Genomic DNA, 22,189 nt, shown 5'->3' on the forward strand with positions numbered 1-22,189 from the left:
GGAGCCCAGAAGCTGCCTCTTTGCTCTGAACAGAACACTGTAGTAGCAGTAGTTTGTATTGTTGTTTTGACTGCTGTGCAACAGGCTGCCGACAAATATTTGTCATTTCCCTCTCAGCCCTTAACAGTAGAGATAAAAAAAGATACTGATGGATTTTCAAAGCAGCTGTGACAAAAAGAAGAAAAAAATACTTGCATCCTTATTTAAATATTCACAGGAGCATTCTCAATGTCCAGCACTTAATCTACTGATTTACTAAAGGAATTTACCAACTGCTAAAGCAAGGATTAGCTATATCTAATTCAGAAGGAGTTTTAAGTTGCCTAAATATAAAACTAAGCTGGAGGAGCAATCCTGAACAACATAATTCCTGACAACCAATTCTCATTGACTATTTTCTTAACACACCAACACAACCAAAAAATCCCAAGTCCTCAAAGTGAATGGATCAAATATTCCATCAAAGCATAGAAATTAGTTTCATTACGCTGTGCAAGGGAACTTTCTCTTTTCTCGGACGTTCAAAGGTTGGGGTAACAGTTTCATTCAGTGCATACTGCCGCTACTCTAGGAGAAGGTTTTTTCCCCAGAAGGCTGCTGGGCACTGGAACAGGCTCCCCGGGGAAGTGGTCACAACACCAAGTGTTTGGACAACACTCTCGGGCACTTGGTGGGATTCTTGGGGATGGTGCTGGGCAGCAGGGCCAGCACTTGGACTCGATGATCCTGATGAGTCCCTTCCAACTCTGCATACTCTGCAATTCTACGATTAACTGTAGGATGTCCATGAAACCTACGGCGCCTTCCTCCAACTTTCACTTGCCGTGCTGCCGAACGGCACAGAACGCGCCCCCGAGCGTCACAGCCGCCCGTCCCGTGAGCGCCGGGGCGCGACCCGCGCAGGGCCGCGCCAATGTCATCCCACCGACACCGGGCGGACCCGCGCGGGGCCACGCCAATGTCATCCCGCCGATACCGGGCGGACCCGCGCGGGGCCACGTCAATGTCATCCCGCCGATACCGGGCGGCAGCGCCCGGCCACGCCGAGCGCCGGGCTGCCGCACTCGGGAGCGCCTGCCCGGGAGGCACAGCACGGCAGAGCCATTCGGGAGCGCCTGCCCGGAGTCGCAGCGGGGCGGTCAGCGACCCGCCCGTCCCGGCCCGGCCCCGCGCTCCCGGCGGCGGTCGCCCCCCGCCCCTGCCGGCGGGGCCGGACGCCCCCGTGCCGCGCGCTGGGCGGGCCGCCCGCGGGTGCCCCCTCACCTGGTTGAGCTCGTTCTCGGCGGCGACGCGCAGCTTGGGGTCTATGGTGCCCTTCAGCGCCTGGATGATCCTGTTGGGATCCATCTTGGCCTTCTCCCGCCGGCAGGCAGCGCTTTCCCGGGGCAGCAGGACGCGGAGGAGCCGCCGCTAGCGCCGCCGCCCCCCCGTGCCACCAGCGCGGGCCCGCGTCCCCCACCCCCCCCGGCCCCTCTCCGCAGCCATTCACCGGTTTGCGACAGCTGGAGATCGGGAAACGGGCGCTGCTTTACGGCCGCGGCGCCGCCTTCTGGCTTCGGGAAGGGGTCGGCGAAAGGTGGCCGCCATCTTGCTGTACGGACAGGAGTCAGCCCGGAGGGCTGGCGGGGGTGGGGTTTGCGGGCCCTGACTCCATGGGGGCGGCCATGGCTCTGTACGGAACGGCGGGGGCGGCTCCCGCCGCGCCCCGCACGGATTATTTTTAATTTAGGACTCTAAAATCCCATTTTTCTATCTTAATAGTTTATTATTTTTCTAGGTAGCTTTTCAGCTTTCATGCCAGGCTTGGGTGTTCTGCATTTGCTATCCCGCGAGTAGTTCGCACAAGAATTAAGTGAGAACACTGAGACTGGGCGAGGTGATGAGGTCAGGTCCACGGAGGAGAACTGACATTGGTCACACTTATCCAGGTGCCTCAGGGATGTGCCCTGCACAAGAACGACTGACAACATATAGGAAGACAGAAATTTACTGCAAGGGGTTTACTAAAACGCACAGTTGGGTCACACGTCATTATTCCTACTCTGCTTCTGAGCAGGTTTCTGTGTGATCCTTATCATTATGTAGATTAGTAGAACCTGAAAAAGGTTTGCTCATCTTAATGCTGTTTGCGTGTGAGAGGGGGTGGGAGATGCTTACCCCTCAGGTTGTCAGGAATGTACAAAAACCACCTCTAACACGTCAAAAATCAAAACACCTGCCCCACCCTGATTCTCCACCTCTTGCCTATTATTTCCCCCCTTAAATCCTAGAACATGCTAGTGAACCAAAGGAAGATTTAAGCATCCGTGCAGGTGTAACAAAGATGTCTGTCAAAGGTGTAACTCTCAGGTAAATAAACCTCTGAGTAATGCGGTTTTGGTGAACCAAATCCTTTGGTTATTTCTGCAGGTGATGTTTCACATAATATATACAAACCAGAGACGTGTGATTAACTGGTTGGAAGAACAGAAAGACTGTTTGCTGTGCTTAAGAGGCGTGAAACACAACAGCAATTACAAGATCATCCTATTATATAGTTGGACAATATGTCATTAGTTCACTGTAATTACTGTATAAACCAAAATGTTAAAGCAGCTGTCACTAAAGTGATTTAAGAATAATTTTTAAAATGTCCCTTAGTAACTTTGCCTCTAATTAAAAGGAATCCAGCTGTCACCATAACTTGCACCTACCTGGCACGGGGAGATTGTGCACTCTCTTGTGGTTTTCATCACCTTTTGAAGTGCTGCAGAACATCTGATTATTATCTTTCCTTTCTCCTGTGATGCAGCTCTACAGCAACTAGCAAGAAATCATAGGCACTTCCATTGGCCTTTCCCTTTCTTCTTAAAAGCAGATGGGAGTATGCTCAGTAATCATAAAATTCAAACAAAAACACTGTTAGTGTAAAAAGCTAGTGTATATATTATTAACTATGGTAATTCTTTGTTGCTGTCCCATTTTGATTAAAGTAATAAATTGTCCAGGGAAAACTGCCCACTTAAAAAATCTTGGATTTCATGTCATAGCAAATCCAGATTGCTGTAGAGGATTTGTAGTGGTGTATCTCTATTCCCTTTTCCCAAATTAGCATGTTATGGACTGTTTAGGAGCAGTTCTGTTTCATTCCATTTCTATGTATTCATCCGTGGTAGGCAAACTTAAAAGTTATTAAATGTATTTGTTGAAGGACTTGTATAGAGCTAGTGATGTAAAACATACCAATAAAGAACAGAATATCCTTAAAGGGTATTATAACATCTTCCTAAAATGAATTTTATTGCACTTACCGCTTGCATTTAAAATGGTTCTTTCAGTGTTGCAAGCATGTTTACCTGTTCCCTGGGTTTTCAGGATGCCCAGTACTTCTTTCTGTACAACGTGAACCTTCATAGATACCAATGACTATGTTAGTCTAAAAATAAGTTTAGTCATTAATTGAAATAGTTTTATGTGACTTCAAAAACTTCAGGATGAAAGTAACTGCTTGTAAACAAGAATTCATATGCCTTTTTGTTACAGCAAAGATTCTGTTAATATTTGGGACTTCATCTACTTACAATTAATGGTTTGATTTGGTTTTTTAAATCTGTTCTGCTACTCTGCAAATAAAAAATCTGAGGTAAAATTCAGAGATTTTTCTTGTCAGCCCTCTAACTGCTGGTGACAGAAGATCAAATGTGAAGGGACAAATGAGATATTTAAAAACTAAAACAGATTAAATCAAAGTTGCACCAGTATGCAAGTAAGGGAAAAAAAAGAATGATAGTATGAGGGAGTGAGGGAGATAATGCAAAGCAAAGATGGGGGGTTTTTAAAGATCCAAATCTTTTCAGGTTTGCTATGATGACAGTTTCGTAAAGTATTTAGAACAAACAATCTTATTTTAAAATTCAGTCATGAAAGAAAGGATTTTCAAAGTAACCAGTTTGTCCTGAACAAAAATTAGACTTGATTCTTTACAGAGTTGCCATCAAGATAACAGTACTAAATTCAAGAACTTTGGGGAAAACTTGAAAAGCCTTACATGTTGCAGGTTATTTGCAATTAGTCCTATGACTTTTGATGGCTTTGAGAGGCCTTCTGGTGAGGTCTCAGCTGCACATAACGCACTTTCTGTGGCATGGAACAACCAAGTCCCTTTAGGACAGCACATGGGGTAAGTTGTAGTTAGTAACAGACACACCTCAAAAATCATGAGAAAGAAAAGTGCATTCCTCCGGGTGATGTGCTACGGGCTAAAAGCAAACCACTGTTCTCAATGCAAGGTTTATTTCATTATAGTAAACTAATGACTAAATGATAAGTAATGAACACTAAAGTGATTGGATCTGTACCTAACATAAAGCCTTCATTCCATACCAGCCACATCTTAAACCTTACTCTAGGGCCCAAAAGCTGTAGGAACTAATACTTTCCAGCCAGATTAGTACTTCAGAATATTACTTTTTCAAGTACAACATTGCCAGGAAACACTTAACCCACAAATACAAATGCATTTTTTTTTTCATTCTTAACAGAATTGTTTATAGTTGGGAGAAAATTAAGTTGATCAGAGACTTGTGAACAAGTGTGTAACTGTAACTAGGGTTAATTAATTTTTACCCAGTTATGATACCGCATCTCTCCAATTATAATACACAACAGGCTTTTCATACCCTTCCCAAGACACATATAGGTTTAATAAAGAGCTAGCAAGAATGATCTGCAGAAGATAAATGTATTCCAATCCTCCAGACACAAGCCCTTGATCATAAATTCCAAAGCCATCTTCCTTGCTGACTGTTTTGCTGCAGTAGCTATAGATAAAGCAGTCAGGGAGGAAGAGGTGTCTAAACTTAACCAGCAGGACAGGGCAGTGACGTTCTCTGCACCACCACTGCAGCCTGCAGGATGGAGGTTTCCTTAGCTGCAGGAAGTCAGCCATGGCAGTGGTGGGTGATTATTCATCATCTCCCCTCACTTCCATGACCTGGAAAAAACCCCACAAAAGTCACAAGTCTGTTAAGAAAACCTTTGTCACAACTGAACCCCACCTGAGCTGGCAGCTCAGCCCTACACAGCCACTCCCCTCCAGTGGGACAGGGAAAAGAACTGGAAAGGCAAAAGTGAGAAAGCCTGTGGGTTCAGATAAAAATAGCTTAACTGGTAAAGCAGAAACTCAAGCAAAGCCAAGCAAGGAATTAATTCAACACTTCCTATGGGCAGGCAGGTGTTCAGCCATTTCCAGGGAAGCAGGGCTCCACCACATGTATCCGATGGCTTCAAAACTCAAATGCCTCCCTCTCCTCCTTCTTCCCCCAACCTGGATTGCTAAACACATCATCATCATCACCTGGGCTGAGGTAGCCCTTGGATCAGTTGGGATCAGCTGTCCTGGTTTTAACTCCTAAATCCTTATGCTCCCCCAGCGCACTCACTGGTGGGCAGTGTGAGAGGCAGTAAGGGCCTTGACTCTATGCAAGGTCTGCTTGGCAATAACCAAAACATCCCCAAGTTGTCAACACCATTTTCGTCACAAATCCAAAATACAGCCCTATATCAGTTACTCTGATTAAAATTAACTCTCTCCCAGCCAAGCCATTACACCCTCCCATTTCAGGGTAGTTCAAATATTTCACTGATGTCAAAAGAAGGAAACACAGAAATTTACTCCCTATGAAAACATAGTGTTTCTTACCTTTAAAGTTTATCTTCAGCAGGTTGCAGGAGAGAAATAAATCAGAGAGAATTTAGGTGGCATCCAATTAGCACAGCAGACAGTAACAGGAAATTTAGCAGAATGATGATGCCCCTTTGTATGTTTCAATTAGAGTCATTATAATCTTATAGTTAAGGCATTCTTCCTAATGCAATGATTCTATCAACTTCATTTAACAATTACTGAGGAAAAAGAAGTGTAAATATAACTTACACTGTCAGATAGTATTTACATGAAAACAACACAGTGAAGTATTTCCAGGCTGTGAAACTCACCTGTTAAATGTTTTGCCCAGAAGCAGAATAAAGAACTAGGTCATTGGTCTGGACATACTTACTGGACTAAAACTGTGTCAGTAGAAAATACAGTGAAATATTCTGAAGTCCTTTGAGAAGCTTTCAAAAACAATTATTAGTCTAGAAGCATAATGAGATATTCCTACCCTAGTGTTTATGATAATGGAAAATTCATATGACCTAACATTTTTAGGTATTTTGGAGATCAGAATAGCAATTTTCTACCAGTGGATTTTGGCCGGCTATGGAAAAAAGGTGTTTGGCTTGGTCTTCTGTAGTGCTTTTTTAAACAGTCTTAGCATTTAAGGTTCAGTTACAGCCTTTTGAGTTGCTTCTAGTCTGAAACCTTCTTTAGGACAGTACCTGTTCAGTTGTACTTACCCTCCTTTTTGTAACAGAGGTCAGTAAAACCTGCATTCACAGCTGACTATAAACACAGTGAAAACCAACACTTCTTGTTTAAAAAGTTATATATGTGAAACCTACAAATCAATCATATCTTTCAGTTATTCTAAGGGATGAGACTTCTCAAAGTTGTGTATTCTTTTCAACTAAAAATAGAAGGACAAAACAAGGCATTTTATTTTAAAGTAGCTACTACAGTAGAGATTATTGTGATTCAGGTTAAAGCCTAAAAATGCTCACTTTAAAAAAAATCCATTACATAGCTTATGGTCAAGGAATTGTATACTTAAGTATTCTGTTTCATCTTACCTGCACAATTCTGGCTGTAACTGTGTACTCTTTTAGCTAGGCATGTAAAAATCCATATTACACAAGATACACCTCTGAAACTGGAATGTTTGCTTCTTATCTAGTTAAATTGCCACTTATTCTGTAGTGGGTGTTCTAGAAATAAGCCTCCTTCTTGGTTGAAGTCAGAACTAGCATGTTTAAAAATACAAAACACAGGCTTAATGTACAATAGTTGAGGCTTGACATTTTTGTAGTGGCAAAAACTAGGTTTCACAAAGCTTGTCCTACCTCAATTTCCCTCAAAATTTGCTGAAGGAATTATACCCCTTCCAAATGCGTAGGAAAAAGAAAGCTGGGCTTGGAACAAAATCAAGATCTTTATGCCAGTACCTTTATAAAGTCATGCCAGCCTTGTTTTGGCATCTGCATGATAGCAAGAGCAAATTGAAGTTGGAAGCTGTGAAAGCACTCAACTAGAAACAGCAGCTTTATACCAGGTCTGAAGTTTGTTCAGTTTAGGTTCTTACTTTTATTTAAATAAGCAGATAGCTCAGTTGCTTTCACTCTGCCTAGTTCTGCTTCAGCCTTAGATATACCAGTCAGGCTTGTGCACTAGCTAATTTAGTTCACTCAGCTCAAGTGCTTTCTGCTATTAAAACAATTTACTGAAGCTTTTGAAAGGAGAGTGCGCCAGTGACCTACCTTCTTACTAGTTCATATTACCATTTTAAACATTGAAACTATTTATAGTATTTGACACAGCAGCTTAGACAAGGACAAACATCATGGCTGTTCAGTTCTCAGGCCACAAGAGTGCTGAAGGCTGGTCAAAAAGCGCAAGAGCTTTAAGAAAGGGATTTCAGAAATGCTTCCTAGCACTTGTGATCAGGTTTGATGTAAAATACAAGCACCAGGCTTCAACTACAAATACCATGTTCCTCAGCAGTTCTCTGAAATTAGGAAGTAACCTGTATTAAAATCCACTCGTCACCAGACTTGTCTCATGCAGGGGGGAAGCCATACACATTTATGCTTCCTAAAGTTGAACTTTAACATTAAAATCTATTGCAGCTGAATAACAGTGTAAGGCAGCCCCTTGAGTGACTGTTTGCAGGTGTAAGAATTTCAAGTACTTCACTACTGAAGGACAGATGCTATGACCATGCTAGATTTTGACAGTGTATGTATTTAAAAGAAGTAGTTCTAATCAAGTATGTAGCATTGCACACTTGTGATTTCTTGACCTTTCAGATAATTTCTTGCCTTTAGAAAGAAAAAAAAAGGTAGCTAAATCTTGAATTCCTTTTGATCAAGGTAACACTCTTGAGAATGACATTAAGCAGGAACTAAAACAATCCCATTTAAATACAAATTACCCAAATTATTAAAACTTGGGGACCAGTTTTATGTAATATTCATGTACACCCCCACATCAGGAAAAATGTAATTGATACATCTTAAAATTATAACCATGTGCAAGATTAATACTAAAATGCATATTAACTGTTTTATTGAGGCACAACAAGGCATTGTGAATAGCCCATACTTGAGGCAATCAATAGTGTAGTAAGCTGGACATTAATACAGTTTAGGGTAAGTGCAAACAATATACATTCACAGCTTTATTAGCAAGGCTACATCACAACTGATAAAGTGCCAAATTAGTGCTGATTCAGTACCCCAACTCCATGATTTCACCTTGCAAAACAGGACCACCATTTCCCACCAATACTGGAACCACATATCCTCTATAAAGTCAGTAATAAGTGCAAAGCTAGTCCCACCCCCCTCACCAAGGTGTTTGGAGCAGCTCTTTTGTAAACATTGCACTGGATTTTAGTCCTGATAAAGGAGGTATCCCGAAAAGGTGGAGTATTTCCAGCTGCTTCCATAGATGGCTCCACGATGCAGCCGTAGCCAGATCTGATCTCCCTGGAACAGCTGCAGGACCGCATGGTTACTGGCTGTTTCATGGTCAGGAGCCCCATCATTCGCATACGCTGACACAAGGACCTCTTCATTCTTCATGAGATTCACATACAGAGGGACATTCACAGCCAGTTTCAGCATGTGGAAGATGAAGACATAGGTACCATTCACTGGACAGTTGAACCTGCCAAGCTGGATATCAAAAGTTTCTCCAAGGTTGTTCAGCAACAGGTCAAACACAATGGGCTGGTCTAGAGTTCCAGGGGCCAGGTTGGATGTTCGAGCGGCGGAGAAGGCGACCCTCATCTGCTGCGGCAGCGGGTAGACGTGCACCGGGAGTATGGTGGCAGCCTGGCTAGTCACTGGCATATCCACTGGGGTGATGCTGCGGGAGTCGCCCTGCCCAGAGTCCCCACTGTTAAAGGTCTCATTGTCTCGTTCTGGGCTGCTCACCTGAGAGGAGTCACTCCACCCTGCTGTTAAAAACCATTAGCAGTGGTGAGTGTCATAACAGAAGACTACCCTTAAGCCTGTAGGCATAATCTTAAGCAGCAAGTGTACAGGCTTTGCAGCAGATTGATCTTTGAGCCACAGCAGATTGTCAAAGGACCCCAGTGAAAACACAACTTTGAAGCTGGCTTACATTCATCACACTTGCATTGAGCAGGATGAGACATAACTGAACTATGAACAATTACTTCTTATACTTCCAAGTACAAGAGGGCAGCAGGTTGTAATAGTTTTAGGTTTAATATGTCATATGTCAACTTAAAAAGCATATGCTAACTTCTGAGAAGAAATAAAATGTAATTGCTGAAAACACTGACAAAGTCATAACCAAGTTATCTTCAAGATCTCAATTTTCACTTCATGTTACTCAACACTGTTCTTCTACAGCAGCGTTTCTCATAGAGCTTGGCAACTTATGCTAGAATATTTTAAGTCTGACAAACCAGTGTTGCTTTTAAGTCTTCTTCACCTCACTCCCAAAATAAAGCTGTTAATCTTCCCAAATATCCAAGTTAAAATGGTCTAGAATGAAAACCTTATTAGATCTGAGAAATTTAGAGCAGTCACAGTCAAGCTGTAAACCATTGTTATTTCCACTGGAGAACAACACCTTATGACAGACATTAAAATAAGTGAAATTGCTGTGAGATCCTAATGCTAATGAGTACTTCCATCAGCTGTTATTTCATCATCATCTCCTATTTAGTTCTCTTCTGAAGCATATTCTATTCCTCAAGTTAGGATATGACCTGTTTTATCCTAAAACAGCTTCTACAATATGCCATAATTTTCCTTTAGTCAGTCTACAGCTACTCTTCATTTCACTTCTCATCTGTAGCACTAGAAGTCCATATTTTTCTAGCACATATAGTAGAAACAATTAATCTTGTTTCCAACTCTTCAAAACACATGCTATTCATGCTTGCACACAACTAGCCTTATTTATTTCTTTAGGTTTTATACTCCACTATGGAAATACAAAGTAAACCTGTATTACCAAATACATTTTCATAGAAAAAATAATTTTACATAGTATCTGTGATCTGATAGCCTACCCAGAATAAGGGGAGACTACACAATTAAGGGGAGAAACCCAGTGCTTCTTCCTTGAACACAGGGAACTGATCTGTGTGTTTTCCTAGTCATGTTATTTGTGAAGTTCAATAAGGCACCATTGTGTCAAAATTTTGACATGAAGTCTCCAGACAGAATAGTGAAATTAAATCCTCTGCTGTGCAATGCTGTGGAAGAACAGCACTCAAGCCAAGATCAGTTAGGTGAGGGATTGCATTCTGCTTCTCACACTGTTCCCAGTAACACCCCAGCTGCAATGCCTAGGCACATACTGGACCATTGGAGGCCTGCTGTTTGCCTTACCTCTTGAATTTGCTCGAGGACCACTACTTATCCCACCTCGTTTATAGCACTGCTGGTAATTGACATCCTGAAACAGAAGTGTTAGGAAGATGGCTATAAACAAATCTAAACTCAACTGAGGCCAATACACTTTTTTCACTATGAATTCCATCTCCAAAATACAATTACAGAGTTCAGAAACAAGATGCAGAGAAACAGCTTTACTTATGGAAAATTCACTTTGATAACAGCTTGTATGAAATTCAAGATCTACTTTGATGCCTGTTGTAGCAAGTTAGCTTCTGAACTATGGACACGGTTGAGGTTACTGAACAATACCCTTAAATTTCAGGTCTGTTCTAAGTCCATGAGCCTGTACAGAAGACATTGACAGACCCAGCTCACAACAGGAACCTTTTCCTTCTTAAGTTTGCTTTCTGTTATTCTTGGGGTTTTGGCCTAGCCACATTCTCAGACAGTCCATTTAGGAGTTCATTATTTTTCATTACAGAGGCATTTTAGTGAGACAACTTTTTTAATATAATAGACCAGACTCATACAATATGTTATTTATCATCTGTTTGCGTTTCAAAGATTGCTTCCAGACTAAAATCAACCTGTCAGAGATTTTACCTGTCTGAACTGACTTATTTCAGCTTTTGTCTACCATTCCACAAAAGGATTTGTCTGTGAAACAAAACTAACCTCCAGCTTGTAAGTAATAGTTCACCTCTTAAAATAATGAAAAAAAAAACATGTTAGGAGATTTGGCTCCTGCACAGTGGAAGGCTACTTGAAATAAAGTCAATACTTACCCTCTGAGAATATGGCATTCCAGCATAATCTCTACCAGGGAACTGTAGCTGGCCATAGTTGCCATTAGTTAATGAAGGTGAACCTCTGTAAGCATCAAAACCTGTTCAAGTAAAGTTGATTATTCAGTATCATTCATTGTTTGATTAACCGTACAAGCCCAGAATTTAACTACAGCTCTTTTGGCAATTATGTACCTTAAGTTATGCAGTAACAGACCTATTCTTAAATTTGGAATTGAATAGGAACCTTGCCACTCCTATAACAAATGCATTTCATTAGCTACTCATAACTTACACTGTGGGTATATTAAAATTGTGTATTTAAAAATATTAACATCAGGCCCTCTCCATTCCCTGTGATACTAATGGAATGTCACAGAACAGCTGAATAGCTTGCTAAATCCAGAAATAGGATTAAAAAACACTTTCTTTTCTGTTACATACACTGAGCTGTTACTGGTATACATTTAGGGGCTACTATAATATTTTGCCTCTTTACCTATTAACTTAAGCTATTATTTGACTAGTAAAGCAGAACTGCAAGTAATTTCATACCAGACACCATCAAACCCCGGACTGCTGTTAAGTCAGAACTATAAAACTCACCATCTGGTATGTGTTCCTACAAGGTACTGAGCAGACTGAAGCACAGACTAAGTGCCCTTCACTTCAAAGTGGAATAGGCCACAACCTGCAGCTGGTAGCTACCAGCAACCTTAATTGTGCCTAAAGTCTGCTGAAACTCCCTATAGTACTTCAGCTAGCAGCCAAAGAATAACTGCTCTGCAGAGACCAAATAAGCCTCCTGTTAAAACTCTTCACTTTGTTATTCACCTAGAAGTGCTCTTCACTACTGGGAGCCTCTCCCCCATCCTGGTTTCTGCTGGTAATATTAAAGTGAGCAGTGCTAAGCAAAAAATACCTTATTTTGCACACACAGAGTAAGTGGTATGTGAAGAGAAGATGACTGCCCAGTTTGTCAGCAAGATGCCAAGAGAAAGAATTAAGCGTAAAAAGTTCAGAACAGCAAATGAAATTGCCAACAGAAAAGTCCATGTGAGTAATCTAATAAGCTTCTGTCTTCATATTTAGGCAAGCTATGAAATTGCTCTGCCATTTGGCCTGACATCTCAAGTACAGGGACCACAAATAAAAGTTAGAATGAATTTCCTTAAATTCTACAGAGGGCCCCATTCTCTGCACATTGCACTTAAAGTCTTGTTTTGAGACATTTCACATACAGAACGTGAATTTAATACTGTATTGTGTTAAATCACATTCTATTGGCAGCTCATTAGATCTTCTTTAGGATGACAGTAAATAGAGACATACCTTTGTAGCCACCAGGGGAGCGATACGAATTAGCCAGTGACCTTCCACCTCTAGCAGACCCTCTGACAGACCCACGATTGTTGAGGTAAGGCTGAGGGGGTCTGGGAATAACATTAGCCTGTGCTGGATAAAAGGCAAGGCTACCATTGCTAACAGGAACAGCTCCATCAGGTTGATAGTTCACTGCTTAAAACAGAAGGCACAGATAAGTCAAAGCTTTTTATAACTGCAGTAAGTTACCACACACAGAAGCAAGGGCAGTATTAGGACATTCAGAGATCAGTTAAGCTGCCCTAAACAGTCTGTTCTTCTGTCCCTTCATTAAGTGATTGGATCCTTCCCTTTGTTTTGTAAAGTGTAGCGCTTGTTAAATTCTACTGTAGACAGCACAGGCTCAGTGCAAGCCCCAGATGCATTCAACAAGAGTCAGTTGCACAGGTGTCGTGGTTTGACAACAGGTGAGAACAAGCTCAACAGCAGCATGAAAATACCCAATCTAGGTTAAAATCAAGTAATATTTGATTAAGAGTTTTCACTGATAAACTAGGTCACCTCAGTATTGACATCCCTTGAAACAGCAAGACAATCTCCATCACACCTAGACAGCAATAAGATAACTATGGAAACCAGATATTTGGGTTCAGTCTCTTCAACAGACATTCCTACAACATACTAGGCCATTCAACTCCAAGCAAAATGTATTCAAGAATACTTTTCACTCACAAGGGTGAGTGGTTAGCTTTAACCACAAACCTTGCAAGCACAAATGTACTTCCACAAGGCCATGCTTTATTTCAATCCAAAAAGCTTAAAATTGATCCAGAACAACAGCATAAACACCTATGTGAAGTGTGTGGAGAGCCATTGCGCAGGGCTATTAAAAAAATTATGATTTTCTACAAAAAAACTCAGAAGGCTTATCACCTGTAATGTCAGGTGATGAGAAGGAACATTGAACATGCTTTCCTGACCGCTGCACTTACACTGTTCTTTTGAGTTCTTAACATCTCATTGACTTCACACACTGTCAGTCTTTTTCTAGTCTAAGACCTGTGGAAATCACTCTGGCAGGAGAACAGCAGCTGTAATTGACCTTGAGCCAATGAATACAGGCTCAATGAATACCTTGAGCCTTATGAATACAGGTCCCTAGTTGTCACTTTCTTTCATCCTAAAATCTCAAAACATTTAGGGGCCAGTTTCATGTCAAATTCAGTGTCAGCTATACACATCCACCTCTTGCACTACCTGAACATCAAGTCAGTCAGGTTTGTGTTGAATGCAACAGCTCAAGACCACTTACTAGGCTCAGTATTTCTCAGGTCAGAGTGAAAAGTTATCCCAGCTTTCCTACTTAGCATTCAGCAACTCCCAGCACTGACAACACTATTACCTACCAGAGGCCAAATTAATGGTTCCAAATAAGAGTATTTCATCATTGCTACTATCCCAAGCAAATCACTGTTTGACTGGCAAGTATCACCACATACTTGAATGTCTCACCTACTGGGAAATTCAGACATGTAAGTGACAGTCTGTTCATCTAAGAGAAACAAGTTTGAACCAGCCTTTCATCCTACTAGCAGTTTTGAAATTAAGTTTACATACCATCAACTACATTCGAGTTGATGTATGCCTAATATTAGACATTTCTGTAGCACCTGTTAAGAATTCCACTGGGTTAGAAGTATTCACAGCACATGATAGTGAATTTAAATACTACTATAAAATGAACATATTGACAGACTACTTGAAATACAGATACAAGTGCAGGTCTCACCTGAAGACAGAGATTCTTGTGAAAGAGAGGTTTGTTCTGCAACATGAGAAGACTGCAACTGGCATTGAGGAGGAGTCTGTGTACTTGCTGTGGAGAAACTCTGGTTATATCCCGCAGAATATGAAGAATCCTCTTTAATATCCTGGTCTTTACGTGGAGGCAGTGGTGCATTCACTTTAAATACCTACAACATATTTGCAAACAAGTGCTTAACACTACCAGCTAACATCTCTGCCTAATGCCACCACCTTATGCTTTTTAGTGTATTTCTAGAACACCAGCTGTTTCATAGAAATAAACAAAAACATACATCAACCCATCCTTTTCCCTCTCAGTAAAATTACAGAACACACTCCTGTTTATGGAGCTACTACCCGAGGAACAGCTTGACTGGCCATAGCTACTGTACTCTGTCAGCAGAACAATTACCATACAACAAGCTATTTTCCTCCTATGGGAAATCCACTGACTACCTGTCTTACAGCTCAAGTTGAAGCAGGGACAGCCTATCCTGAGATGAGATATTCACATTTGGGAAGAATGTGGGTCTTTCTGCATGTCTTGGAATCTGATGTAACACTGCTATCCACTCAAACACCATATTAGACACCATTTGCCCCTTCATTAAATGGAGCTTCATTTTTCCTACTAATTTAACATTTCCCAAAAGTAAACACTTAACCTAAGTAAGTCTTGTCATGCAAGTATTATAGTCTGGGCAGTACAATGATGAGCAGGTATTACTGCTAGTTAAACCTAATAACCCAGACTTCAGTCACTCCAGTGACTATATTACTTTATAGCCAATAACACAATTACCAGAAATAATACTGTCAAAAGTGACAACTAGCATGAACATCAAATAGGCAAGGTCTGTTTTGTTTAAAAGGATCTAAATTTCACATAAAGAGCTGTCAGCAGTACTGGTACCAAATCTACAGGTATATCTAACGACTATAAACTCTCTGAAGACAGACTTGGGCAAAATCCACAGCTAGATGATACAGGAAACAGCTTCACAGCTTGGTAGTTCTTGCCATTTTCAGATGCTCTTATAATTAAAAAAAAAACAACCAAAAAATACTTTTTCTGGGGTCAAAAAACCCAGTACTGCCTCTAACAGGCAGTAGAAATGCCTTGAGCCACTCAAGTGTTGAGTATAAATTGTAAAAGTAAAACTAACTGGTTTGTTAATTTTTCATTTTTGATCACTTCATCTGGTAAATAAAGTGATCCAAAGCTATCCTTTTCCTAAAAGGAATTTGAGAAGGCAGGGCAGTCAGGCTGTCAACACCCACACCATAAAGAATTTGTAGCAAGTGGTCTGCTTTTTCCTGCAGTGAGGGTTACAGGTGGAATTCAAATCAAGGACTAGGGCTACAGGTCAAGCCTGCCTTTAAGCTTCCATAAGCAAAATAGCAGCAATAGGATGTTTGAGGACTTGTAATTGGATACACCCATTACTGTCACTCTGATACCAGTATTTGGCAGGGAATCATCCTGCCTATCTGCTCAAGTCCAATGGCTGTGCTTTCCTGGCAGCAATGAGAATCTAATGTAGGGAAGAAGAAAACCCTGCACTGCAAAGTTCAAGGTTTCTACTACTACAAGAAGAATGAACATCCTTGTGACTTAGTGACAGATGTTTGCCAGGTTTCCCCAAAAACCCCAAGAGCAATCTGACACATTTAACATCTCTGAAAACATGGTAATAATTCAAGTGAACTTTCTGTGGTATTATGATCAAAGCACTTTGAACACAGACAAACAAGTTCAGTCATCACCAGAATGACTGAGACCAGAACTCCATATTTATACCATGACAGGTGCTTATCTTATAGACTGGGTCCCCAAAAGACACTGGATTCCCTAATCACAGCATGCTGCCACTTCTGCACTTAAAGGAAAAATCACCCCCTAACCACTTAGCATAATTTAAACACATCTAGCTTAGGAAAAAACCACCTCCCTACCACAAATTGCCTTATTTGTAATGTGTATCACAATTCTGTGCCTCTGAGGTAAGTTTGACTTGAACCTCTTCTACAAATACAGAAAACCAAGCAGAAAAAGTAAATGCAGTGATTTTACTACCATAAAACCATTAGATCATACCAGGATTGTCACAAGTTTTCTGTGATTTGAAAAGCTATTAGATATCTTCTTCCACCAGCTCCTACCACATATGTATCAATACTGTAAGACATTGTCCAGCAAGTTGTGAACTACACTGGTACTTCTGTTAAAGCTTGTTTTTGAGGAAAACATTAAACCAACATTTCTATCATCTTCTGAAGAATGTACCAGAGGAGAAAATAATGTTGGCTTGCCTGTACATAATGAAATGGCAAGCCTTCCTCTGAACTTCTCTAAGCCTGCACTGCAGAAGTAGCAATGTTTGACACTATTTTTTCAGGCCATACACCATTACTGATGGTCTATATTTGCAGTGAACATCTCAGACTGTGTGGTATATATCCTAGATATGTACACTGACTACTTGTTAACAACATAGGATAATGAGCAATGTCAGTTTCCCAAATACACATTTTCTGTGATTCCAGTGGACTGAATTTTACCCCACTGAAGCAAACAGTATAACAAGACAAACTCAGGTTTCTGAAAGCATTTTGTCCTAATATCTATATTCAGGATTCCCTTTCTCCAATGAAACCTGTTGTATTTGAAATCTTTTCCCAAGAGCAGTGTAAACATGGTCCACCATACTTTAGGGAACCACTAGCAATCTGCTGATTTCAGGCCTGACTTCTCCCTCTTAGTTCCTTGAGGCTACTAAGATATCCTAGTATTAGTTTTTTTGGCACTATACAAAGCAAAACCAGGATCTTTGTTCTTAGATTATCTGTTTTAAGTTCTGAAGGAATCAGAGAACCAGAGGACTAATCCAGGTTTTACTGTTAAAACAAAATGACCTATCAAGTTCTGTACTATTCCAAGAGGAGCCAGTTCCTCAGTGTTAGTCCCAAGTTACTCACATTTTGTCAGTTCTGTGTGTTGCATACTTACAGTCTGCATAGCCTGAAAGGGAGCTGCAGATATTGTGACAGAGCTGCTGCTTGCTGGAGGAGACTGAAAGCTTTGTGCTGGTGGCACTGATGACATGGGGGAGCTTGAAGTGGGCAATGGCGACTGTGGCTCACTTGGGAGGGGAATAGTTGCCTGAGGGAAGAACAAATGTAATGAAAGGTCACTTGATAATTATCAGGCAGTAACAGAAGCAGTTAATTTGTTCTAAAGCCTAGACTGACAGAAGTCAGCAGTTTCTACAGGATGACATTTGGACATAGTAGAGCTACAAAATAGCTTTTGCTTACAATTTCAAATCTTGCTGTGCATCCTCAGCAAACAGTACTTCTATTGCAGTCTCTGCTGATTAAGTGAAATGTGCCTATGAGCTACTATACATACCATTCTTTGGAATATCATCACAATAAAGAGACATTAGGTATTTTCCCTACCACTAAGGACATGCAGAATGCTTTGTTTCATTTAGTAAAAGATTCTTTGGCTGATATTAAAAATTACTTCTCTTTTCTGGAGGAACTTAGGAAATTTAGGGGGTCTGATTTTTTCCCCCTTTCCAACTTAATTATGTTTCAGATTAGAAACAATACTGAGTTGTCCAGACAAAGTATTAACTAGCATTAGGCCTCAGCTGAGCAGATGGCAAAATGAAGTGTTGATTTAGAACACCAATATTTACACAAAACGGGAGTCAAAAGGGATGTCTAGAGCCTTACCATTTAAACAACTTAAGTATTTGCCTTACTTGTGAGAGCTTACCTGGGCAATTTCAATCTTTTTAGGTATCAGTGGCTCAGAAATACGTGAACTTGTCTGATACAGAGGTTGGGAAGTATATTTCTCATTCTCTTGAGAAAGTGATGTTGATGCCTAGAAGAAGCCATAATACACCTGCTATTATGAGTAGTACTACAAAGTTCTGGTAAAGCTATGAAACACTAGTGCTAAAGTTGAAAGAAATGGATTTTGAAAGACCAGGACAAGCACTAATTACAAAGCCAAAGTATTAAATAGTCATCTTAACCAAAGCTTCAAGTAATTAGCTTTAGAGATTCAGATATAGATTACTCTTCTTATACAACTGGTTGCACAACTAGCCCTGAAAAGTCAGATCATTTTAAGAACAGTAGATTGCTTCAAGCACTTACAGTGAAGTCTGCAACATACACCTGTCCCACTGAATTAAATAGAAAAGTACTGGTAAACTCTGTTGAACAAGGCTTTGCAAAGCTTGTGTGCTCTATAGTTAGCTCACACTTGTAATGCTACATTTAGGAGTTGCTTAATACTTAAATACAGAGCCTAGGGCTAAAGACTACCAGTCCTGTGCTCACCATGTACACATCCCAGAGCCCTGGGACCAAAACCTAACTACTGCTTTCCCTGGAAAAGAAAGGCAGACACTAGACTTCAAACTGAAGGGACTAGAGATAGGCAGGGCACAAGCAACCCTAATTCCAAACAAGTTTGCATTCTACTTTATAGCACAGCACAGGTCTTCTGGAATCAAATTGAACAGCAGAATTATTGAATTCTTATCAGCACAAGGAGTCTCGTGGCACTGTAGAAGTGACAGAAGGTGTCAAGAACTGGGATAAAACTGCTGATTCAAGAGGTCATAAGACTAATAGCCCTATCAGTATCTAGTATATTAAGAAATAGAGAAAGTACTACATACACAGTATGCTGATAACATATACATCAGCAAAACAAACATAAAAAGCAAGAATATTTCCCATTATAATCCACACACTCTGAATTATAGAGTCCAATAGGAAAGAACCAGCTGTGTTCTTGAACACAGCAACAGAATTCACAAGAGATCCTTAAGACACTGATCTGCAAAAAGTGAAACTTTTCAGCTCTAAGGACTATTTGAATGTTATTTGAATGCTTAACTGCACATAAATACAGTTAAGCAAACAAAGTTTTAGGTCTTAGCTGAACATCAGGAAGTGATATTCCCAGTATTTCTTCAGTAGTGTTTGAGAGAATCTCAGTGTTTCAGGTCACACACAGATTCTGCTATTTCATGACAATACTCATCTCAATTTATGCAACCGCTTGGTAATCATTAGAGGGAATATTCCATACTGTAACCAAAGCAAATATTTAGGTTGCTCCCATATTCACACAAGAATGTGCACCACATTTTTAGTGAGCACTTTTCATCTCACACCCTTCCTGTGTCAAGAAGCAGATTGTTCACCTTTCATTTATGCATTATTAGCAAGAATTTCCCACCCATCTTTAAGTATTCCAGACTGTAGGCTGTACTACTGCTGTCACTTGTATGTTGTCCCAGTACAGTTATTCAGGAGGGCCCCAGCTGAGCTTTCTGTTCAGGCTGGCTGTCACACAGTGACAGTGAATGCCAGTGATCCCTGGGGTATTGTACCTGTGGTGTCACCAAGTCTTCAGTTTCAGAGCCAGAAAGAGCATGATCAGCAGATGTTAGGGAAGTGTTTGAACCATGCAGCACCATTGATGAAGCAGCAGTCTTGCAAGGAGAGAAAACAGGGATAAGGTTTTGAAAATATCAAAATGTAAATGTTTGGTTTCAGTAAAACTCACACCCTCATCATGTCCAAGTAAACCTCACAATAATTCAGGAACTGAAGAGTTTTGACCAGTCAGACTTTTAGGAATTCTTGTTTGTGGTAAGGAAATACATTTGAAAGCAAAAGTCACAAGACATGCAAGCACAGTGACTGGATTTAAGGCTCATTTAGCCACAACTACCAAAGATTGAGATACAATCTTTGGTGTAAGGATCTTGAAGATGAAAACACACATTGTCTGGGAAAGAAACTAGCTGTTCTTCTGCACACAACTAATGGCTATGACCTGAATCTAAAGGCAAAATATGCAACTATATTTCAGCATGTCTTCAACATACTTCAAGAAACTTCAAGCAATTATTGTCCCTTTTCAACCAAAAGAGCAGCCAGCTTTGTCAGCATTTGAGTGATATTAGGCTTGCAAGCTACTACACTGCATGAAACAAAACTACTGGCAAGAAAACTCAAGTACAAGTCCATGCTGGTAAATAACCTCTACCTGCCTCTTCAGGGCATTCCTAACTTCAACTTACTTGAAGGGGCTGTTGAAGAAAATCACTCTGACTTGGCAGTTTCTGCTCTTTTGAAGCTGTAAAAATAGAATGCATTAAGCAACATGTATTTTTAAATTCAAACACTACATATAGTTTTGGTGTGCAGTTCTATTTTTTTAAAACATTTGGTATGAGAAGATGCAAACTATTTTTACCATGTGGACTGCAAATATTTAAACCTAGCATCAGCAAACTACACCCAACTGAAAACCTCAAGTTTTTGATAAAGAGAACAGGCATTCAATGACAAAAATATTTTTACCCAGAAAAGATATTCACTTACCAAATTAAGAAAAAAATCAAACTGGGTAATTGAGTTCTACAGCCCAAGATCCACCAGTCTTTTAGCATGGTCTGTTCTTTATATTTAAGCAAGCTGTCTTCACCAGGCCTACTGATCTACAGCCCAAGCAAACCCTGTTAGTGCTTGCAAAATTGTACATACCATTTACACTTACGGTGTCACCTACCTACAGGACTACTTGCTGGAGTAACTGAAGGAGGTTGGGATGAACCAATGGCACTTGGTGAAGCTTTATCAAAATCCAGAATGGACTCCTTTCAAAAAAAGATCACCATTGGGTAGAAAAAAAAAAAATTCTAGATACAAATGAAACATTTTCACTTGACAAGCTGCTTTTAGCTAATTAGGCCTAAATTCATTCATTCAGTGCCAACACACATTGTCAGCATTGTTTTCCTTAACCCAGTAGGAACAGGAGTTTGTGCTACAACAGCAGAGAAAAACATACCTGCATGAAGTTGTAAGTCCCTTGTATCTGAGTCATCAGATCCTGAAGTTTTTCCCTTCTCAATACTGGATCTTTTGGAAGAGTTGAAGTAGAGCAAAATTCTGCAGCTGGCTGATGTACAGGTTTAGGCACCTAACAAGGAGAAGTTACATTAAATCTAATACTGGAAGTAAGATAAGCTGCCTTATCCAATATACTTCCAGAGTAACCTAGAGGTGTCAGACACTGTGGGCCAAGGAATTCTGTGCTCTTACTGATATTTCCTGAATCATGTTTTCCACTTGATTAGAAAAAAAAAAACCAAAACAGCTTCTTGTTGCTACAAATAGTTAAGCCACAGATTCCATAGAATGGTTTGGTTTGGAAGAGAGCTTGAAGATTATCTAGTTCCAACCCCCATGCCATGGGCAGGAACACCTTTCACTAGATTAATTCACTTCAGTTTATTGTAGTCAAATGTTAAGTAGCAAATTGCCTGCATCTAGAGCAAAATCAGGGACTTTCATCTAAGGAAACTCACATTTCAGTTGAAGGCTAGAACAAACATAAAAATCAAAGCGACATCATTCAAGGTTTACTTCTCTCAATAGAGCCTACACAAATAAGCACATATCTTTTATTAGGAAGGCATTCCCAGACATTCTGAAAAAGTTGCGCCTAAGAGATATATTGCAAGTCTCTTCTCATCCTGAGTTACTAAGTGTTTCTACTAAAAAGTCAGATAATTTCAATGCACCACCTTCTGCAGAAGGCATTACATCTGAGTTTGGCATAAATACACCCATGCTTTCACACAAGAGCCTAACATGGACTTTTGCAGGGATTTATTACTCCTTGATTATTTCAGCTGGTTCCTTGAGAG

The 22,189-nt window shown here is 40.5% G+C and overlaps 2 protein-coding genes across 13 annotated transcripts in view; both read right to left on the minus strand.

Annotated features, from left to right (window-relative positions):
• The window catches only part of IPO8 (importin 8), a 47,018-nt gene extending 45,532 nt beyond the window's left edge, over window positions 1-1,486 (minus strand). For all 3 annotated transcript variants that reach the window (XM_004175919.6, XM_072923501.1, XM_030263246.4), the window contains exon 1: window positions 1,264-1,486. In XM_004175919.6, coding sequence (XP_004175967.2) covers window positions 1,264-1,347 — 84 coding nt within the window. In that variant the 5' untranslated portion in view covers window positions 1,348-1,486. The remainder of the gene's footprint in view (window positions 1-1,263) is intronic.
• Window positions 1,487-8,178: 6,692 nt separating this feature from the next.
• Window positions 8,179-22,189, minus strand: part of CAPRIN2 (caprin family member 2) — a 32,844-nt gene continuing 18,833 nt past the window's right edge. For 5 of the 10 annotated variants that reach the window (XM_072923502.1, XM_072923503.1, XM_030263247.4 and 2 more), the window contains 11 exons: window positions 21,328-21,459; window positions 21,046-21,133; window positions 20,555-20,610; window positions 19,859-19,960; window positions 18,220-18,330; window positions 17,443-17,595; window positions 14,416-14,599; window positions 12,636-12,821; window positions 11,304-11,404; window positions 10,510-10,576; window positions 8,179-9,098 (listed from right to left, as the gene is read on the minus strand). In XM_072923502.1, the coding sequence (XP_072779603.1) occupies window positions 8,530-9,098; window positions 10,510-10,576; window positions 11,304-11,404; window positions 12,636-12,821; window positions 14,416-14,599; window positions 17,443-17,595; window positions 18,220-18,330; window positions 19,859-19,960; window positions 20,555-20,610; window positions 21,046-21,133; window positions 21,328-21,459 (1,749 nt within the window). In that variant the 3' untranslated portion in view covers window positions 8,179-8,529. The remainder of the gene's footprint in view (window positions 9,099-10,509; window positions 10,577-11,303; window positions 11,405-12,635; window positions 12,822-14,415; window positions 14,600-17,442; window positions 17,596-18,219; window positions 18,331-19,858; window positions 19,961-20,554; window positions 20,611-21,045; window positions 21,134-21,327; window positions 21,460-22,189) is intronic. The other 5 variants (XM_030263250.4, XM_072923505.1, XM_041713599.2 and 2 more) reach the window with 3 other exon arrangements.

The sequence above is a fragment of the Taeniopygia guttata genome, chromosome 1A (genome assembly GCF_048771995.1).
Source record: "Taeniopygia guttata chromosome 1A, bTaeGut7.mat, whole genome shotgun sequence".
NCBI lineage: Eukaryota > Metazoa > Chordata > Aves > Passeriformes > Estrildidae > Taeniopygia > Taeniopygia guttata.